Raw genomic sequence first — 21227 nt, 5'->3', positions numbered from 1 at the left:
CCAAGACCAGGGCACCATCTCCAAAGTGACGGAACTGATGGTCTGTGTGAAGAAGCCCTCAAGAGAGTGTGCCTTATTTAACAAGTTCAATAAAGCGTATTGAACCAACACCAAAGTTTGGAATCTACTTTCAAGTACATCTCCATCCAGTTGCAGTCCGTGTTACTCCAGGGTGATTAACACGACAGGTTGCAGATGAAGGACCGAGCAGAATTTTCCACCCTTGCCCAATTCTCCATGATGTTAGTGGGAAAACAAGTCGGTCCAGAACATACCTAGAACAATGTGGCTTACAGAACGTACAACTTACCTGGAGGATCCATTTGTAGATGCCCCTCCCACCCACTGCTGTGGTGTTCTGGGGTCCAAGGTTGCTCGTGGCCTCCTTTCTGAACACCGGATGCAAACCCAGGCATTCTTCAGGTAATTTCTAAGTTATGCAAACCACATTTTTCTGGAATGGCTTGTTTTCCTATTGGCATTGTGAAGAACCGGGCAAAGAAAATCGGCATTCCATTAGCGAGATTCAATAGAGTTTCATGCCAACCTCTAGAGGGTTTCCCAATCGCCATTGGGAACACCAACAGGAAATTCCGTAGGAAATTAATGCCGCATGAAGCCGATTTTTGGACTCATGCCTAATTCTCCCAACATCCCCCTCACCCCCCCAGTGCAGCCATGAGGGAATGCTGCCTGAGCCACAGGCACGGCACCAGAGTGAATTCTTCTGTCCATTACAGCACTGTGCCTTAAGGAGCAGGGAGCTGTCAGCCAATCTGGTTGGCCGACAGCTCTCTTAGGTGGGGCTCCCTTCCAAGTGTGGATGGAAGTCCTGCAGGCTGTCAATGAACACACATTTGAGCGTGAAATGACAACGGACCTGTTGGAATCGAACCCATCTTTGGCGACTCTCCAGGTGATGAGGGGGATGGGTTTAACCCCCTGCCATCCAAAGAATTCACGCTATGCTGTTTCTTCATCCTCTCTCTATGTCTTGAGCTGCAGGGATTATTCCCTAACCAGGCCTGAGATCCTGGGTGCCTGAAAGGACAAATGTAGGTGGGAAGAGTTGGGAGTGAGGGATGGTGGTGCAATTGGGAGGGGGGGGGGGGGGGGGGTGAATGAAGGGAAGAGAGAGGTACCTAGTTACACCAAGTGCAGCAAGTGCATGATCGGTGTCAGCAGCTCCCACACACCACTCTGCCATCCCCCCTCCACTACCAGACAGTCTATGGCTCATATCATCTTTCAAGAGAAGGAGGTGTGTCAGTATTTGTGGACCCAAGGTGATGTAACTGTCACAGCTGGTAGTGTATGGAAGGTGGGTGTGCGTGTGTGTCTGTTTGTGGGTGTGGCTTCCAGCTGTGCTAAGTGTACGAAGATAAGGCAAAACATATTTTTTAAGGATAGGTCTGCAGCCACAGAGCTACAAACAAGCAAGAGCTTTATTGAAAAGATGTTTACTTTTCAGTCTGGAAGGTTAAATTGACTGTTAGCCTGCTCATCTGCCGATTACATCATCAACTTGTTACATGATCAAACTCGTGGCCTTGTTCCAACTAGGTAAAAAAATTAAAACACCACAGTATAACTGTGAGGTTTGAGTCTGTTTGATGTACATTGTTTATAGATGAGTAAGGAAGGTGTTCTGAAAAGTTAAGGAGGGTGTGATGAACAATACAGTATGTGAAGCTAGTGGAGCAAGTGGTAGGATTTGGCATGTAAGGATGCATTCATTGACCTGGACCATTTAAAATTCTTCAAGCGTTGCACTCAGGTCCTTGTGCCAGACTGGTGCTATTGAATGCTGGTTCTGAGAAATTGTCTGGAGGATTTGCTAGCTCCCTCAAGGTAGAGAACCTCTTTCCTCCCAAGCCAAGGCCTGTGAAGTGCAGAATCCAAAACCTCTCAGATCTGTTGTGCCATTTCTGTTGTTTCCTCCAGGTTGTTCACTTTTCTTCAAACGGTTTTAGCTCCTGCTGCAGCCCGAATACACCTCACCTTTTCAGAGGTGAAATCCAGCTTTAAATAGTGCAGGCTCTTCACATGAACAGTCCCCTTTTAAACATAAAGCAAGTTCATCACTGAGCTGTACCCCTTAACAATTGTAATTAGTAGCAACACATAAGTTTGTGTGATCTGAGGACTTCTCAATATCGATCTGCCTACTTTATTTCCATAAGCTAGTAAGCTGTTGGTCACTCTAGTAGCTGTTCTTTTATCCCCTGAAAGTGTGATGAACCTACTGGGTTTCTCAAAAAGATGTGAAAGTTAGTGGATGTTCAGATATCTTAGTGGTGCCAGCAAGCCTGCTGTTCTGTATGGCACATGGGAACACCACCACCACCTGGAAGTTCCCCTTCAAGCCACAAATATAGTTCTGTTCCTTCACTGTCGCTTGATCAAAATCCTGGAACTCCTTCCCTCAGAGCGCTGTGAGTGTATCTACCCCATATGGACACCAGTGATTCAAAAAGGCCGCTCACCACATCTTCTCAGGGGTAATTAGGGATGGACGATAAATGTTAACCTAGCTAGCGGCGCCCACATCCCCATGAATTCAGTTTTAAAAAAGCACTTCTGGCAAAGTACATGTTGTCTCTGCAACTGCAGCTGTGTGCAACTGCTGGGGCAGAGCACAGAACTGACAGTTCTTGGTCGATTCTCCCCTTGCAAACATCTTATGTGCAGGGAGCAAAAGGAAGAACAATGGCACAACAGCTGGCAATCAAAAAGAAATGGTTATGAAATTGTCAGGATGGGCAGCATGGTGGCGCAGTGGTCAGCTCTGCTGTCTCACGGCGCCGAGGTCCCAGGTTCGATCCCAGCTCTGGGTCCCTGTCCGTGTGGAGTTTTCACAATCTCCCTGTGTTTGTGTGGATTTCGCACCCACAACCCAAAGATGTGCAGGGTAGGTGAATTGGCCACACTAAATTGCCCCTTAATTGGAAAAAATTAATTCAGCACTCGAAAACTTAAAAAAAAGAAATTGTCAGGATAGAGAGCAGCTTATCCGGCTGCATCATAGCTTGGTATGGCAACTGCTCAGTCCAAGATCACAGAGTGTGGTGAACTCAGCCCAGCGCATCACACAAGTTTGCCACCCCCACGTTGATTCTGTCTACACCTCCTGCTGCCTCAAGAAGGCAGATAGCATTATCAGAGACCCCTCACACTCAGGCATTGCCTTCTTCCAGACCCTTCCATCAGGCTGAAGGTGCAGAAGTCTGGAGACCCGCACGTCCAGATGTAGGAACAGCTTCTTCCCCACAGCTACAAGACTCCTCAATGACTCCCCCTCGGACTGATCTGTTCCCTGTAAGAATACTATTCACCAAGCCCTATGCTGCTCCTGCTCATGTATTTGCTTTGTTTGGCCCCTCCTTGTTCCTCACTGTAACCAATCACTGTTTGTCGATGTACCATTTATCAATGTTCTCTGTTGATTATTCTCTTTGTCTACTATGTACGTACTGTGTACGTTCCCTCTGCCGCAGAAAAATACGTTTCACTGTACTTCGGTACATGTGATAATAAATCAAATCAAATCAAAATGTTTTAATGCTACCATGTCCACTCCATAACTTTCAGGATACTCACAATAAGCGAGCATTTCACATTGACGCCATTCTAGAATATTGGGAAATGGTGGGAAGGATATTCCCATTTATAAATAAATATTTCAAAGAAAATCCCTCCTGTTTGAGGCCAATGACCCCAAAGTCAGCTGGAAATTATGAGCTGGATTCTTCCACCCTGCCCGCCGCAAGAATGCCATGGCGAGAATGAAATCCATTGACCTTGGGCGGGATTCTCCGGTCGCCGGCGGACGTGGCCAGGGAATCCTGCCCTATGCATCTGGCATTGCGGATTTCGGCTGACATGTTTTTAAATTTCGATTCCCTCATTTTCCCTGGATTTTGGGCCCTACAGGTTGGAAAATTTGGGCCAATGGATAGTCACTAGCCAAACATAATATAGTGTCCTGTAGTATAATTGGAAATACAGGTATCTCCCTGTTACAGTGTGTTCTTATAGCACATTTGTGTTTGTGGTTTGTAAATTAGGAAAGCTCCCGACTAGGGCTGCTTCCATTTTGTGTTAGCAAGTTTACTCTGCATGCGCCAAGAACCATGTTGTAACTGCGCATGCTATCTTTTGTTTAAAACATACTTGTCACTTCCAACTCCAACTCTTCACTGTCCTCTTCTGGTACCTCCCTACCACTTGTTGCACCTCTCGTTCACTCCCTCCCTCTCTCCACCCCCTTCCCGATCCCTCGCTCACAGGGTGGCAAGAAAAGCAGAAAGTGGGTAGAACTGAGGGTTTGAAAGAGGGAAGTGCCAAATGGGAGGGAGCAGGAGAGGGAAACAGCTAGAGGGAGGATCAGAAGCTGGGAAGTGTAAGTGGGAGGTAAGTAGAAAGCGTTAATAAGTTAAGAGTTCCAAGAGGAATTTTTGGCTCGTTAGGTTCAAGCAGCCAACAAATTTTTAATATAAAAACTGCAGGTCAGGAACGTAATTCACCTTTTTTTAATAAATATTTTTATTCTCTTCCTTTTTCACATTTTCTCCCAAATTTACACCCACCAACAATAAACAATAATCTGCAACCAATATGTCAATCCCCATAACAATAACAACGATCCCATCCTCCCACCAACCCCCAAACATTAGCCCGCATGTTTACATAAACAAATGACAAAAAGGAATCAGTGATTATCCATAGTCACCCTTAAAACACACAGCCCCCCTCCCCTCAACCCTCTCACCCATCCCCCCAACTAATGTTCGATGTTATCCAGTTCTTAAAAGTGCATAATGAATAATGCCCATGACTTGTAGAACCCCTCTGTCCTTCCCCTCAGTTCAAACTTAACCTTCTCAAGAGTCAAGTATTCCAACAGGTCCGCCCGCCATGCCAGGGCACAGGGTGGAGAGGTTGCTCTCCATCCAACAGGATCCGCCTTTGGGCGATCAACGAGACGAAGGCTATGATATCTGCCTCCGCACCCGTTTGCAACCCTGGCTGGTCTGACACCCCGAATATGGCCTCCCGGGGACCCGGGTCCAGTTTCATGTGCACCACCTTGGAAATTACCCTAAAAACCTCCTCCCAGTAATCCTCTAGCTTTGGACAGGACCAAAACATATGAACGTGAACATATGAACCTCAACGTTCACACACATCTTCTACTTTTTCAAAGAATCGGCTCATCCTTGCCCTCGTGAGGTGTGCTCTGTATACCACCTTCAGCTGTATCAGCCCCAACCTTGCACATGAGGTGGAGGCATTTACTCTCCGGAGCATCTCACACCAGAATCCCTTCTCCATACCCTCTCTCAACTCTTCCTCCCACTTTTGCTTTGATCCCTTCCAGTGGTGCCTTCTCCTCTTCCAAAATAGCTCCGTACACCGCTGACACTACCCCCTTCTCCAGTCCCCTTGTCGTCAGCACCTCCTCCAGCAATGTGGAGGCCGGTTCCTCCGGGGAGTTCTGTATCTCCTTTCTGGCAAAATATCGAACCTACATGTATCTAAACATTTCTCCCTACTCCAGCCCATACTTCGCTTCCAGCTCCCTCAAACCTGCAAACCTACCCCTAAGAATCAAATCTTTTAGCGTCTTAATCCCCTTCTCTTCCCATGTCCGAAAATTGTAATTCACCTTTACTACATGTTTTCTTATGGGCAAGTGATTTCAGTTAGCACACTATTAGGTGTGCTAAACAAGGGATAGCTGTACATTCAATGGATTAAATTCCAATGAATAACGGATTATGTTAAACCCAGAATTGTATTGATGGAATCTGGAATGTTGATCAGAGCTAAAGGAAAATGCATCTCATTAACAATATCTTCATTAGCCTAATGGACTCTACAGAACTCGACCTTCCATATTGGTAAACAAATAAGTATCCCCAGTTATGTCTAACTATATTCGGTATTAAGTCTTTCGTATCAGCCAGCAGTATTGAACAAGAATTTATTGATTGATGTGGAATACTTTGCCCACGGCAGTAACTATCTCCCAATCCAGTCTCTGTTGGGACAACCAACAGCTCTGGGCCCTGCTTGGGCTGGCTTTGTATATAGGTCTAACAAGCTCCAGCTGGGTGGCCTCCACCAACTACTTGGGAAGCCAGTCCTCCATGAGTCACGCAGAGAGATCGATAATGGTTTCCCCCGTGGGGGTTATGACAAAGTCCTTAATTGGTGACAGATTTTAAATGAAGGATGCATTTAACTGAAGGATATACAAAGCTTTTCTTACCTGATGGGGATATATGCTTCCAAGTTATGGTGGCCTCTGGTTTTCCACTTGCTAGACAGAAAAGAGTGACATTGCTGAATTCATTCACCACAGAGCCAGTAGAGATGTCAATAATTTTTGGAGGAACTAAAAGAAAACAAAAAGGGAGGACGGTTAGCTAACATTTATTGGGTTATTAAACTCTAAAAGATTTAACTGATCCTGATAAGCACTGAAGTAAGAAGCCTATAAATATTTAACTCTTATCAGGATTTCAACAAGATACGAATGACCTAGAGCAATGTATTTAATCAAAACCTTCTGGAACTGAACTTCCCAAATAGAAACAATGCAATTCATACACAACAAAGCAAGTAATGGAGGGAATTTTAATACTCACTGGATGAAAACTGAATGGGTGGGCAGTCAAAATGCCCTGGGCTACTTACTGGTGAATTGCCTGGTTACAGCTATCTGTGTCTTGGCGTGGGAGAGACTAGAGCTAGCGGACATTGTTTAAAAATAAGGGGTCTCTCATTTAAGTCAGAGACGAGGAGAATATGTTTTCTCTCAAGACAGTTGTGAATCTTTGGAACTCTCCTCTCAGAGTGCAGTGGAGGCGGGGTCATTAAATTTTTTAAGGTAGAGGCAGATGGATTCTACAAAAACAAGGGAGTCGAAGGTTATCAGGGATAGGTGGAATGTTGAATTAGGGCCACAATCAGGTTAGCAATGATCTAATTGAATGGGAGAGCAGGCTCAAAGGGCCAAATGACCTACTACTGCTCCTAATTTGTATATTCATATAAGGTGCCCAACCAACGACAGCATGCTGCTAATTTACATGTTACTTGGGGCCCAATAACAATCAACAGTGATTTTAACTTTGGTTTGAGTAGGGCAATTCCTATTGCTGTGGTGGTGATGGCCTGGAGCAGGAGTGCTCCTCTGGACTACAAGGAAAGTTTAGGCCTCCCTTGCCCTACACCTTCCCATCATTGCAATAGAAAAAACCTTCTTTATACAAAGCCGAGAACTGTGGAGGAGGCTCTAATCAGCTCGATTTTAGTAGGCCAGCAGCACATCTTCCCACCAACATCTTTCACTAATTCTTGTCAGGAAATAGATCAGCGGCAGATTAATAGGACCCGCTAGTTAAAACTGTTATTCTTAGAAACTGCACTGACTGGCAGAAATTAATAGACACTCGTGGCTTCCCACTAGAAATTTGTTGACAGTTAAAAAACAGTCATATTTTAGAAAATCGTACTGAAACTGAAAGGTACAAAAATAATCTTACTACAGTGAAAAGTTGAAAAACTTTGATGTAGAAATGGGTGACAAAAGTATACATTTGATCCAGAGCACATATTTAAGCATTATGCCACACAATTTTTTTTCCCTCCTTCATTGGCCAAGTTATTGTTCTGCTCTCCTCCCCTGATTCTGTTGGTTCCGTCCTGAAATACCTTTATGATTGCTGTGCACCATCCAATATCTTGCATTAATGACCATTCCCCATGTGGGAACCGACATGTCATGGTGCGTTAGCAAACTGTATCTTCACATCCACCTCACATAACCTTGTAGGAATCACTAGATAGCAATCCAGATAAATAACCCTCGCTAATTTCATTCATCTTGCTACAGGGGCACCTAAGCCACACATAACAGCTGAATTGTCAAAATATTATGATTTCAAATCAAATACCTCCAATGGCCTGAGCTGCTATTTCCCTTTCCACCAACAGTCAATGATAATTACCTGCCAATGGCTGCAACACCCCTCTCTCTGACAAAAATGTTTTATTCAATTCTGTACAATGATCTGTCAAAATGTTCCTGTTAAGTAAACGTGCTGGCCTAGCAATAACCAGAACAGCCAGACCCAAAGGTCACATGATATTTGCTCTCATGTCTCCTTTAAATGAAATGTTAGATTGAGGAGGGATGTTTGATGTCACTGGATAGCTCACTGAAGAATTAGCATCAGATTTTGGGTTGTTGCCCTCAGGTACATCCTGGGAGGTGAAGGCAGAGGCAATCAGGAGGGGGTGAAGTAGAAGCACTAGAGTAGAATTAGGAGGAGGATCCCAGTCCTAAAAGATTGGCCCTGTTCCTTCTATTTTAAAAAAAAATAATTTTTATTGAAATTTTTTACAAAAAATATAACAACAAACAGTAACAAGCAACAATAAAACAGCATAATAAGTATAACTGCCCCAAGACCATAGCAGCGCATATATCGCACCCCCCCACCCCCCCAAACCTAGTAAACAACAAGAGAACTTAAAAATAAATTAAAATTAAATAAACATAGTCAACGCCCCCCCCCCCCCCCCCCCCTCCCCACCGCTTTCCCCCCCCCCCTCTCCCCCGGGTTGCTGCTGCTGCTGCTGACCCAGTTCCCTATCGCTGAGCCAGAAAGTTGAGGAAAGGCTGCCACCGCCTAAAGAACCCTTGTACCGATCCGCTCAGGGCGAATTTGACCTTCTCCAGCTTAATAAAACCCGCCATGTCATTGATCCAGGTCTCCACGCTTGGGGGTCTCGCATCCTTCCATTGTAGCAAGATCCTCTGCTGGGCTACGAGGGACGCAAAGGCCAAAACACCAGCCTCTCTCACCTCCTGCACTCCCGGCTCCACCGCAACTCCAAAAATCGCGAGTCCCCAGCCTGGCTTGACCCTGGATCCTACCACCCTCGACACCGTCCTCGCCACCCCCTTCCAGAACTTCCCCAGTGCCGGGCATGCCCAGAACATATGGGCATGGTTCGCTGGACTCCCCAAACACCTGACACACCTGTCTTCGCCCCCAAAGAACCTACTCATCCTAGACCCGGACATGTGGGCCCGGTGCAGCACCTTGAATTGCATGAGGCTAAGCCGCGCATATGAGGAGAAAGAGTTAACCCTCTCCAGGGCATCCGCCCATGTCCCATCTTCGATCTATTCGCCCAGTTCCCCCTCCCACTTAGCCTTTAGCTCCTCTACTGACGCCTCCTCCACCTCCTGCATTACCTTGTAGATATCAGATATCTTCCCATCCCCGACCCAGACCCCCGAAAGCACCCTGTCACTCACCCCCCTCGCGGGAAGCAAAGGGAATCCCTCCATCTGCCGCCTAGCAAACGCCTTTACCTGCAGGTATCTGAACATCATCCCCGGGGGAGCTCAAATTTCTCCTCCAACTTTCCCAGGCTCGCAAACCTCCCATCAATGAACAGGTCCCTCATCTTTCTGATGCCCGCTCTGTGCCAACCCTGGAACCCCCCATCAATGTTCCCCGGGACGAACCGATGGTTCCCCCTTAACGGAGCCTCCATCGAGCCCCCCACTTCCCCCCTATGTCGCCTCCACTGCCCCCAAATCTTGAGGGTAGCCGCCACCACCGGACTCGTGGTATACCTCGTAGGAGGGAGCGGCAACGGCGCCGTTACCAGGGCCCCCAGGCTTGTGCCTCCACAGGACACCATTTCCAACCTTTTCCATGCTGCCCCCTCCCCCTCCATCACCCACTTGCGCACCATCGACACATTGGCCGCCCAATAATACCCCGAGAGATTGGGTAACGCCAGCCCCCCACCATCTCTACCCCGCTCCAAGAAGACCCTCTTCACCCTCGGGGTTCCATGCGCCCAAACAAAGCTCATGAAGCTGCTAGTCACCCTCCTGAAAAAGGCCCTTGGGATAAAGATGGACAAACACTGAAAAAGGAACAAGAACCTCAGGAGCACCGTCATTTTGACGGACTGCACTCTACCCGCCAGCGACAGCGGCACCATGTCCCACCTTTTAAATTCCTCCTCCGTCTGATCCACAAGCCTGGTAAAATTAAGCTTGTGGAGAGTCCCCCAACTCCTGGCCACCTGCACCTCCAGGTTCCTAAAACTCTTCACTGCGCTCTTAAATGAGAGCCTCCCATTTCCCTCCTCCTGATCACCCGGTGCACTACTAATACCTCGCTCTTGCCCAGATTCAGCTTATAGCCCGAGAAGCCCCCAGACTCAGCCAACAGCTCCATCCACCCCGGCATTCCCTCCTCTGGGTCCGCCACATACAGCAGCAGGTCGTTCGCATACAGCGATACCCGATGTTCCTCCCCACCCCGCACCAGACCCCTCCACCTCCCCGACTCCCTCAACGCCATGGCCAGAGGTTCAATTGCCAGTGCAAAAAGTAAGGGGGACAGGGGGCACCCCTGCCTGGTCCCACGATAGAGCCTGAAGTACTCTGATCTCCTTCCATTAGTAACTACACTCGCCATCGGGGCCTCATAAAGCAACCTCACCCATTTGATGAACTCCTCCCCAAATCCAAACCGCTCCAGCAACTCCCACAGGTACCCCCACTCAACTCTATCAAATACCTTCTCTGCATCTAGCGCCACCACTATCTCCGCCTCCCCCTCCACCGCCGGCATCATAATAACATTTAACAACCTCCGCACATTCGTGTTAAGCTGTCTTCCCTTGACAAATCCTGTCTGATCCTTGTGTATCACCCCTGGCACACAGTCCTCTATCCTGGTGGCCAGGATCTTCGCCAGCAACTTAGCATCCACATTGAGGAGCGAGATGGGCCTGTATGAACCACATTGCAGGGGGTCCTTATCCCGCTTCAGGATCAAAGAAATCAGCGCCCGTGACATCGTCGGAGGCAAAGCCCCCCCCCCCCCCCATGCCTCATTGAAGGCTCGCACTAACAGGGGGCCCATCAGGTCCACGTACTTTTTATAAAATTCCACTGGGAACCCATCCGGCCCCAGCGCCTTTCCTGACTGCATTTGACCAATCCCCCTGACTAGCTCCTCCAACTCAATCGGCGCCCCCAGCCCCTCCACCAGCTCCTCCTGCACCTTTGGGATACGTAGCCTGTTCATGAAGCTCTCCATCCCCCCCCCCCCCCCACCGGTGGCTCCGAACAGTGCAGTTCCTCGTAAAAGTCCCTAAAGACCCCGTTCACCTCTGCCCCCTTCCGTACCACATTCCCACCCTTATCCATCACTCCACCAATTTCCCTAGCCGCATCTCGCCTGCGGAGCTGATGCGCCAGCATCCTGCTCGCCTTCTCCCCATACTCATAAACTTCGCCTTGCGCCTTCCTCCACTGTGTCTCCGCCTTTCTGGTGGTCAACAAGTCGAACTTGGCCTGCAAGCTACGCCGTTCCCCCAACAATCCCTCCTCCGGGGCTTCCGCGTACCTCCTATCCACATCCAGGAGCTCCCCCACCAGTCTCTCCCTCTCCCTCCTCTCCCTCCTTTCCCTATGGGCCTGGATGTAAATCAGCTGCCCCCGGATCACTGCCTTCAGAGCCTCCCAAACCATCCCCACCCGGACCTCCTCCGAATCGTTGGTCTCAAGGTACCCCTCAATACTTCCCCGGACCCTCCTACACACCTCCTCATCAGCCAGCAACCCCACGTCCAGACGCCATAGCGGGCACTGGTCCCGCGCCTCCCCCATCTCCAGATCGACCCAGTGCGGAGCATGGTCTGAAATTGCTATGGCCGAATACTCGGCATCCTCCACCCTCTGGATCAATCCCCTGCTTAGGACGAAAAAATCTATTCGGGGGTAAACCCTATGCACATGGGAGAAAAAGGAGTACTCCCACGCCCTCGGCCTTCCCATCCTCCAGGGATCAACCCCTCCCATCTGGTCCATAAACCCCCTCAGCACATTGGCCGCCGCCGGCCTCCTACCCGTCCTTGAACTGGACCGGTCTAGTGGGGGATCCAGCACCGTGTTAAAGTCTCCCCCCATGATCAGGCCCCCCGCCTCCAGGTCCGGAATGCGGCCCAACATACGCCTCATAAAGCCAGCGTCATCCCAATTCGGGGCATACACGTTTACCAGCACCACCTTCTCTCCCTGCAGCCTACCCTTCACCATAACAAATCTGCTCTCCTTGTCCGCCACCACCTCAGACGCCTTGAACGCCACCCTCTTCCCCACCAGAATTGCCACCCCCAGTTCTTCGCATCTAATCCTGAGTGGAAAACCTGCCCCAGCCACCCCTTCCTCAGATTAACCTGGTCCGCCACCTTCAAGTGGGTCTCCTGGAGCATAGCCACGTCCGCCTTCAGCCCCTTCAAATGAGAAAATACCCGAGCCCGCTTAACCGGCCCATTCAGCCCCCTCACTTTCCAGGTGATCAGCCGGATCAGAGGGCACCCCGCCCCCCTCCCCCGCCGACTAGCCATAGCTCATCGACTGCTCGCCCCAGGCCAGCACACCCCGCCCGACCCGTTCCCCATGGCGATACCGCCTCTCCTCTACTCCCCCGGCCCACACCAGCTCCTTCCTGGCCCTCCCAGCAGCAACCCCGTATTCACCCCCACCCCCCACCCCCCCAGGCTAGGACTCCTCCTAGCCGCGACGCACCCTCCATGGTACCTCCGTGAGTCAGCTGACTTCTGCTGACCCCGGCAACTCCCGCCAAAACCCGGCTCCTCCCGACATGGGGTCACCCCCCCCTCCTGCCACACCTCCTTGGCACCGCTTCAGCGCGGGAAAAACCAGTAGAGGCCACGCCCCCACCGCCAGCTCCACCCCTCCTGCCCCGCAGTGCGGGAAACCAGAGGAAAGCCCGCGCTTTCACGCTGCCCCACCCCACCCTTCTGACGCAGCTCCCAAATTCCAGCTCCACCCCATCCCCCAGCTCCGTACAGAAGAAAAAACAAACCCCCAACATTCCCCACAAAACACAAAACCATACCCAACAGAACCACCCGGAAACAGAGCAAGAACCAGCATAAAATACACATGTCAAAATTACAAAATAAGCAACAGCAAGAACAGCAACAATCGTAGCACACAAGACCCCGCAGCCCCCAGACCCTAGTTCGAGTCCAGCTTCTCTGCCTGCACAAAGGCCCACGCCTCCTCTGGGGACTCAAAGTAGTAATGCCGGTCCTTATATGTTACCCACAGACGCGCAGGCTGCAGCATTCCAAATTTAACCTGCTTGTTATGCAGCACCGCCTTCGTCCGGTTAAACCCGGCCCGCCGCTTAGCCACCTCCGCACTCCAGTCCTGATAGATTCGCACTACCCAATTCTCCCACTTGCTGCTCCTCTCCTTCTTGGCCCAGCGCAGCACACACTCCCGGTCACTGAATCGATGGAACCGCACCAGCACCGCCCGCGGGGGTTCATTCGTCTTGGGCCTCCTGGCCAGCACTCTGTGGGCTCCCTCAAGCTCCAGGGGCAGATGGAAGGACCCCGCTCCCATCAACTAATTCAACATCGTGGCCACATAGGACGGAAGATCCGACCCCTCCAGCCCCTCCGCCAGGCCCAGGATCCTCAAATTGTTTCGCCTTGTGCGAAAGTCCAGCTCCTCCAAGCGGTCTTGCCACTTTTTGTGAAGTGCCTAGTGCATCTCCACCTTCCCCACGAGGACCACGGCCTCCTCCTCCCGATCAGCGGCCTGCTGCTGCAACTCCTGAATGGCCGCCCCCTGGGCTGTCTGGGTCTCAAGCAGCTTGCTGGTAGTCGCATTCAGGGAGTCCAGCAACTCAGCCTTCAGCTCCGCAAAACAGCGCAGAAGAGCAGCTTGCTGATCCTGCGCCCACTTCCACCAATCCTCGGGTGCTCCGCCGGCTGCCATTTTGTCCTCCTTCCCCCGCTTTTTCTGGGGAGCTGCTGCAGCCTTTTTCTTTGCCCCTCTCCGGGTGCGCACTATAAATTTTGGGGAATGTTCCTCCAAACACCTTCCCCCACGGGAATCGTCGAAACAGCGCCATTTGGGGCCCTAAAACAGGCCTGAAAGTCCTTTGATAGCGGGAGCTGCCGAACGTGCGGCTTAGCTCAGCATCACCGCAACCGGAAGTCGGCTCAGTTCCTTCTATGATCATTTCTAGGATTCATAACCATGAATGGCTGGAAGATAAAACTTTGGGCTTGCAATCCACTGGAGGTCAATTTCAGGTTCGATCCCAGCTCCGGGTCACTGTCCGTATGGAATTTGCACATTCTCCCAGTGTTTGCATGGGTCTCATTCTGACAACCCAAAGAAGTGCAAATTAGGTGAATTGGCCACGCTAAATTGCCCCTTAATTGGAAAAAAAAATTGGGTACTCCAAATTAATAAAAAAAATGAAAGGTCAATTTCAGGTGATGAAACTCCAATCGTTAGAACAGATAATGGAATTGCTATGGGCCAGGGTTTAGAGAACCCCGAAGTGTATCATGAAGTTCACCTGACCCACAACTTTTAATAGATTGTGGTATGGGGAGCACACAGCCCACTCTACAGGTGTGGTACAGCAGAAATGCAAAAGTACTTTTTACAGCAAAACAATGTTTATTCTATGAACTCAAGTTAACCTTTTCAAAACATACAGTGAACATCTTAGCAACCATCAATTCAAATACAACCCCCGAAGAATACAACACTAAGTAATCTTTACTTTCCTTTTAACATCCATAAGACTTAAAAAATAACTTTTAACAGAAGCACGTCAGATTTAAATTCACTACTGAGAACAGTTGTAACTCTGAATTCACCAAATGGTCAAGAGATTGTCTTTACATGGCAGAGAGAACAACATTACACAATCTGTGGCTGACTGCAGCTCCAACACGGAAACAAAACCAAAAAAACAGACACACCCAAGCTTTTCTCAAAGTGAAACTAAAGGCTGACAAACAGCCCAGCTCCACCCACACTCAGACATCACTGCAGTAATAAGCACCCATTTTTTAAATGTACACCCACTACAGTTATTCTATAAAAAACACCCATTTCTTAAAGGTACTCTCACATGACAGAATACAGAGGGAAGCGTTGGAAAATGGATGTGTAATAACATAAGAATTTTTGAAAAGAATTTAGTTCCAAATAAACTAAAAGGAAAACTGAACTAAAAGGGAATGGGGAGGAAATGTTAATGAAGATATTAAAAAGGAATCTGAGAAATACAATATTTAATGCTTTTTATTTTTAATTTTGCAACATTAAAGTGATAAAACCAGTTCTGAATGAGAATAGATTCATTTCTGCTTTTTTTGCAGTATCATGTTTTGAGAAATTGTCCTTAACTCCTAAACTCTGTTGCATCTCTTCTCACCAGTTTTAATCCAATTTGCTAATTTTCTCTTAATTCCATATCGCTTGATCTTCAATAATTTCCTGTGCGGGATCTTGTCAGAAGCTTTTTGAAAGTTCACATGGCATCCATTACGGTTCCCCATCCATCACATCTTTTCTTCAAAGAACATTGCTGTCAAGCAAAATCTTTCTTTCAGGAATCTGTGTTGGCAGCTCATATTAATTTCTCTTTATCTAGATATTTAGTAATTTCCTCTTTAATTAAAGATTTGCAAGTTTCCCTATTCCATATATTAAACCACTGTCCTATAATTACAAAATGAACTGTGGATATAGGAAATCTAAAATCATGAGCTCCTCTCTTGTGTAGTAGGTTTTTGTGTGGCACCTTGTCAAAGGTCTTTTGAAAATCCAGATGTACAATATTGATTGATTCTCCTCTAGTTTCTCTGGCTGATACATCCTCAAAACTTGCGTAAATTTGTCAGACATTATTTCTCCTTCATGTAACCATGCTGAATCTGCTTGATCAGAGTATGATTTTCCAAATGCACTGATATTCTCTCCTTAATAATTCATTCTAGAACTTTTAATATAATAATCATAATTTAGCAGAGGGCTAAAGAGCTGGCTTTTAAAGCAGTCCAAGGCAGGCCAGCAGCACGGTTCAATTCCCGTACCAGCCTCCCCTAACAGGTGCCAGAATGTGGCGACTAGGGGCTTTTCACAGTAACTTTACTTGAAGCCTACTTGTGACAATAAGCAATTTTCATTTCATTTCATTTCAATTTTTATTATTGCCACAATTAGGCTTACATTAAGCGCAATGAAGTTACTGTGAAAAATCCCTAGACGCCACATACTGGCGCCTTTTCGGGTACACAAAGGGAGAATTTAGAATGTCCAAATTACCTAACAGCACGTCGTTCGGGACTTGTGGGAGGAAACCGGAGCACCCGATGGAAACACACCCAGACACGTGGAGAACGTGCAGACTCCGCACAGACAGTGACCCAAGCGGGAATCGAACCTGGGACTCTGATGCTGTGAAGCAACAGTGCTAACCACTGTGCTACTGTGCCGCCCCAATAACTGAAGTTAGACTAACTGGCCTATAGTTTCCTGCATTTTGCCTCATTCCTTTTTTGAGCAAGGGTTGAACATTGGCAGTTTTCCAATCCTTTTGCATAGCTCCAGAATTACACAATGTACATTCACCCCCTTTAAAAAAAAATCAAGTCTGGCGGGGGTGACGGGTCTACAGGTTGAGCCGGTCCGGTGGCCGAGTCATCCTTTGGGATCGGCGGAGCACTGGGGTTGCAGCCTCTTCGGATGGCTGAGTGGTGACGGGCGGTGTGGATCTGAGGGTGGACTCCGGGGGTGGTTCGTTCAGAGCTTCGTTCCTGACCGGTGAGACGGGCGAAGAGGGGCGCAGGAAACTTGTAGGTGTGGGGGCGCAGGATGTGCGGGGTTGGGGGTGTAGTGTGAAGGGTACCTCGGCGGCGGTGGTGGTGGTGGTGGATCCTGCAGGCGCCAGGTCCCGGAGGGAAACGGTGTCCTGACAGCTGTCGGGGTATTCAATAAAGGCGTAGTGTGGGTTCAAGTGTAGCAGTAGTACCCTTTCTACTAGTGGGTCCGTTTTATGTGTCCGGACGTGCTTCCGGAGGAGAACCAGGCCCGGTGTCCTCAACCAAGATGGGAGCGAAGCCCCCGTGGTAGTGCCCCTAGGGAAAACAAATACTCGCTCCTGAGGGGACTGGTTAGTGGCAGTGCACAGGAGGGATCTAATTTCATGGAGCGCGTCGGGGAGGACCTCCTGCCAGTGGGAGGTTGGGAGATTCCTGGACCGTAGGGTCAGTAGGACGGCCTTCCAGACCGTCGCGTTCTCCCTCTCCACCTGTCCGTTCCCCCTGGGGTTATAGCTGGTAGTCCTGCTCGAGGCGATGCCCTTGTCGAGCAGGTACTGATGCAGCTCGTCGCTCATGAAGGACGAACACCTGTCGCTGTCTACATAGCTGGGAAGCCGAACAGGGTGAAGGCACTGTGCAGGGCTCTGATGACTGTATGGGAGGTCATGGGATAGCAAACGGAAAGCGGGAGAATTCATCTATGACGTTAAGGAAGTACACATTTCAATTGAGCGAGGGGAGTGGCCCTTTGAAATTGATGCTCAGGCGTTCAAAGTGCCAGGAAGCCTTTACCAGGTGGGCCTTGTCTGGTCTATAGAAGTGCGGTTTGCACTCCGCGCAGATCGGGCAATCCCTGGTGATGGCTTTTACCTCCTCGGTGGAGAAAGGCAGGTTGCAGGCCTTGATGTAGTGGGCGAGCCGGGTGACCCCCGGGTGGCAGAGGTCGTTGTGGATAGCCTTTAATCGGTCGTCTTGCGCGCTGGCGCATGTGCTGTGGGACAGGGCATCTGGGGGCTCGTTGAGCTTCCCCGGCCGATATATGATGTCATAATTATAGGTGGAGAGTTCGATCCTCCACCTCAAGATTTTATCGTTTTTTATTTTGCCCCTTTGCGAGTTGTCGAACATGAAGGCAACCGATCTCTGGTCGGTGATGAGGGTAAACCTCCTACCTGCGAGGTAGTGCCTCCAGTGTCGTATGGCTTCCACAATGGTTTGAGCTTCTTTTTCGACTGAGGAGTGTCGAAGAGGGTTCGGGTGAAGAAAGCTACTGGCCTCCCTGCCTGGTTCAGAGTGGCGGCGAGAGCGACTTCTGAGGCATCGCTCTCCACCTGGAAGGGGACGGATTCATCCACCGCCCGCATGGCGGCTTTGGCGATGTCCTCCTTAATGCAGTTGAAGGCCTGGCGGGGCTCAGCTGACAGTGGGAAGAGTGTGGTCTTAAATAGTGGGCGGGCTTTGTCCGCATACTGGGGGGCCCACTGGGCGTAATAGGAGAAGAATCCCAGGCACCTCTTGAGGGCCCTGGGAGCTGTAAGACGGGGCGCATACAGTCCGGGTCGGGGCCCAGGACTCTGTTTTCCACGACATAGCCGAGGATGGCTAGTCTGGTAGTGCGGAAAACGCATTTCTCCTTATTGTAGGTGAGATTGAGTTTCTGGTCTGTTTGGAGAAATCGGTGGAGGTTGGCATCGTGGTCCTGCTGGTCATGGCCGCAGATGTTGACGTTATCCAGGTACGGAAACGTGGCCCGCAGCCCGTACTGGTCCACCATTCGGTCTATCGTTCATTGGAACACCGAAACCCCATTCGTGACGCCAAAGGGGTCCCGGAGGAAATGGAAGAGGTGGCCATCTGCCTCGGACGCCGTGTAGTGGCAGTCCTCCGGGCGGATTGGGAGCTGGTGGTATGCAGACTTCAGATCCACTGTGGAGAAGATGCGGTACTGGCCGATCTGATTTACCATGTCTGCAATCCGGGGAGGGGGTACGCGTCGAGGTGCGTGAACCGGTTAATGGTCTGGCTGTAATCAACCACCATCCGGAACTTTTCCCCGGTCTTGACGACCACCACCTGAGCTCTCCAGAGGCTATTACTGGCCTCTATGACTCCCTCACGTAGGAGCCGCTGGACTTCGGCTCTAATGAATACCCTGTCCTGCAGGCTATACGGCCTGCTGCGAGTGGCTGCAGGTTTACAGTTAGCCGTTAGATTAGCGAAGAATGGAGGGGAGTCGATTTTTAGAGTCGCTAAGCTGCATATCGTGAGAGGAGGTAGGGGTCCGCCGAAGCTGAGTGTGAGGCTTCTAAGATTGCCCTGAAAATCGAGCCCGAGTAAGAGTGGGGTCCAGAGGTCTGGGAGTACGTACAGCTGGAAATTAGAGTAGCTGGCGCCCTGAATCATTAGGGTCGCAACGGTGCGCCCTTGTATTTGGACAGAGTGCGAACCCGAGGCGAGGGAGATAGTTTGCCATGCAGGGAAGATAGGGAACGAACAGCGTCTTACCAGGTCTGGATGCATGAAGCTCTCGGTGCTCCCGGAGTCAAAGAAGCACGGTGTCTTGTAGCCGTTGACCTAAACGGACATCATCGAGCTTCTGAGGTGCTTTGGACGCGACTGGTCCAAAGTGACTGCGTTGAGTTGCAGGTAGTCGGCGGCTCGATCAGCAGTGCTGGAGTGGCCCCGTGATGACTGTCCGTGGAGGTCGTAGTTGTCGAGGTGAACATCGGGTGATGACCAAGATGGCGGCCCCCGTTGATCACACGTGGCAGGCGATGAAGAAGATGGCGTCCAATATGGCCGCCCCCGTGGATCTCACGTGGCGGGCGGCGAGGAAGATGGCGCCCAAGATGGCGGCCCCCATGACTTGCACATGGCTGGCCGCGTGGGGGAGGATTGCCAAGATGGCGGCCCCCATGAGTCGCACATGTCGGGTGGAGGCGGAGTCGGCAGACTCGCTGCAACATTACGGGGTCTGTGAGCCTGCGAGTTGGGGGAACAATTGCTCTGGACTGCGGGGGAGTTAGAGGGTTTCGATTTTGACAGGCATACTTTAGCATAATGTCCTTTTCGACCGCAGCTGCTGCAGGTCGCGTTGCAGGCCGGGCAGTGCAGAGCGTGGGTGTTGGGGCTGACCGCAAAAATGGCCGCGCGGCCCAGGCATGGGGCAGTCGCTGGTCGTGAGTCCACGATGGGGTCGCGTGGTCTGCGGGGAATGAGTTAAGACTTTGAAACGCGACTTCAATTGACGTTGCCAGCGCTACCGTGTCCTCCAAGTTCTGGGCCCCTTTTTCGAGGAGGCGCTGGCGCACATAATTAGACTGGACCCCTGCAACGTACACATCACGGACAGCGAGTTCCATATGCTGGGAGACAGTTACAGCCTGAAAGTTACATTCCTGTGCAAGGGCTTTTAAATTGCGCAGGTCGTCCTCTAGCGAATCTGTGGGGCGCTGGCGGCGGGTAGCAAAAATATGCCGCGCATAGACTTCGTTTACAGGCCGCACGTATAATCGGTCAAGCATAGCGAGGGCTTCGGTGCACGAGTCGGTACTGTTGAGTTGTGTAGAGATGCGATGGCTCACCCGTGCGTGCAGTAGACTAAGTTTCTGCTCATCTGTAGTAGCGGAGGTAGTCGACGCAGCCAGTTAGGCCTTGAAACACCGAAGCCAGTGTAGAAAGATTTCCTTCGCTTCTGCAGCCTGCGGGTCGAGTTCGAGTTGATCAGGTTTGAAGGCTGATTCCATAGTGGTTTTCTTAAGTCTATTAAATTGATGTGACCATCAATTCGCTTGAGACACGATAGGAAGTAAACTGTGGCTTTAATAGACTTACAACTGAGCCTGCCTGCAACCAGAAGAACTGAGGGCAGACTCACAAGGCTGCAGCACGTTATACTTCCGGTAGTGGGAGAGGCCATGGGCGGAGCCATGGGCGGAGCCAAGGGTGGAGCCCTGTACAAGCTCCTCATCTCCCCCTGTGGGCAGGGCCGCGCAACGGCTCACAGACAGAGCCCACAAGGACACAATACTATACAGTGTGAATTACACAATGTACATTCACCACATTGGGGTCCAGCTTCCCACCCCTGTTCATCCCTCTGCCTTCCATTGTTCAGCTTATTCATCCACCTCCTTGCCTCTCTGCCTGCCTTTGTGAACCCTTGCCCTTTCTCCACTCCTTACACATTTGCCGTGGTGGTTTCATGAGTCCAAAAGCACAGTGCTTTTAGATGGACACTGGTGTGTGGTACCAGGGGGAAGGAGTCCCCTGTACTCCCCAAACCCAGAGGCAGTACTGATCTGACTTGGAGGGTCCATGGGTAGAGCAACACGATGATGTCCATGAATAACAGCTTGGCATGAAGAAAGGGAACATGCACCAGTGGTAAACAGTGCATCAGGAGCGGTGTAACGCTATAGCAGAAAGGCTTTGATGCACTCACTTCGAAGTCTCTTGCAAACTACCTTGCGCAAGCCACTCTTGAACAATCGGGTTTTATACCGATG

General features: G+C 50.1%; 1 protein-coding gene across 1 annotated transcript in view; it reads right to left on the bottom strand.

Annotated features, from left to right (window-relative positions):
• The window catches only part of negr1 (neuronal growth regulator 1), a 747391-nt gene that overhangs the window by 260742 nt on the left and 465422 nt on the right, over positions 1-21227 (bottom strand). Inside the window, exon 3 of the mRNA XM_038794392.1 lies at positions 6275-6400. Within this exon, the coding sequence (XP_038650320.1) occupies positions 6275-6400 (126 nt within the window). The remainder of the gene's footprint in view (positions 1-6274; positions 6401-21227) is intronic.

Source organism: Scyliorhinus canicula, chromosome 4 (assembly GCF_902713615.1).
Source record: "Scyliorhinus canicula chromosome 4, sScyCan1.1, whole genome shotgun sequence".
Classification (NCBI taxonomy): domain Eukaryota; kingdom Metazoa; phylum Chordata; class Chondrichthyes; order Carcharhiniformes; family Scyliorhinidae; genus Scyliorhinus; species Scyliorhinus canicula.
Note: the sequence above shows the minus strand (reverse complement) of the source record. Positions and strands in the feature narration are given on the sequence as shown.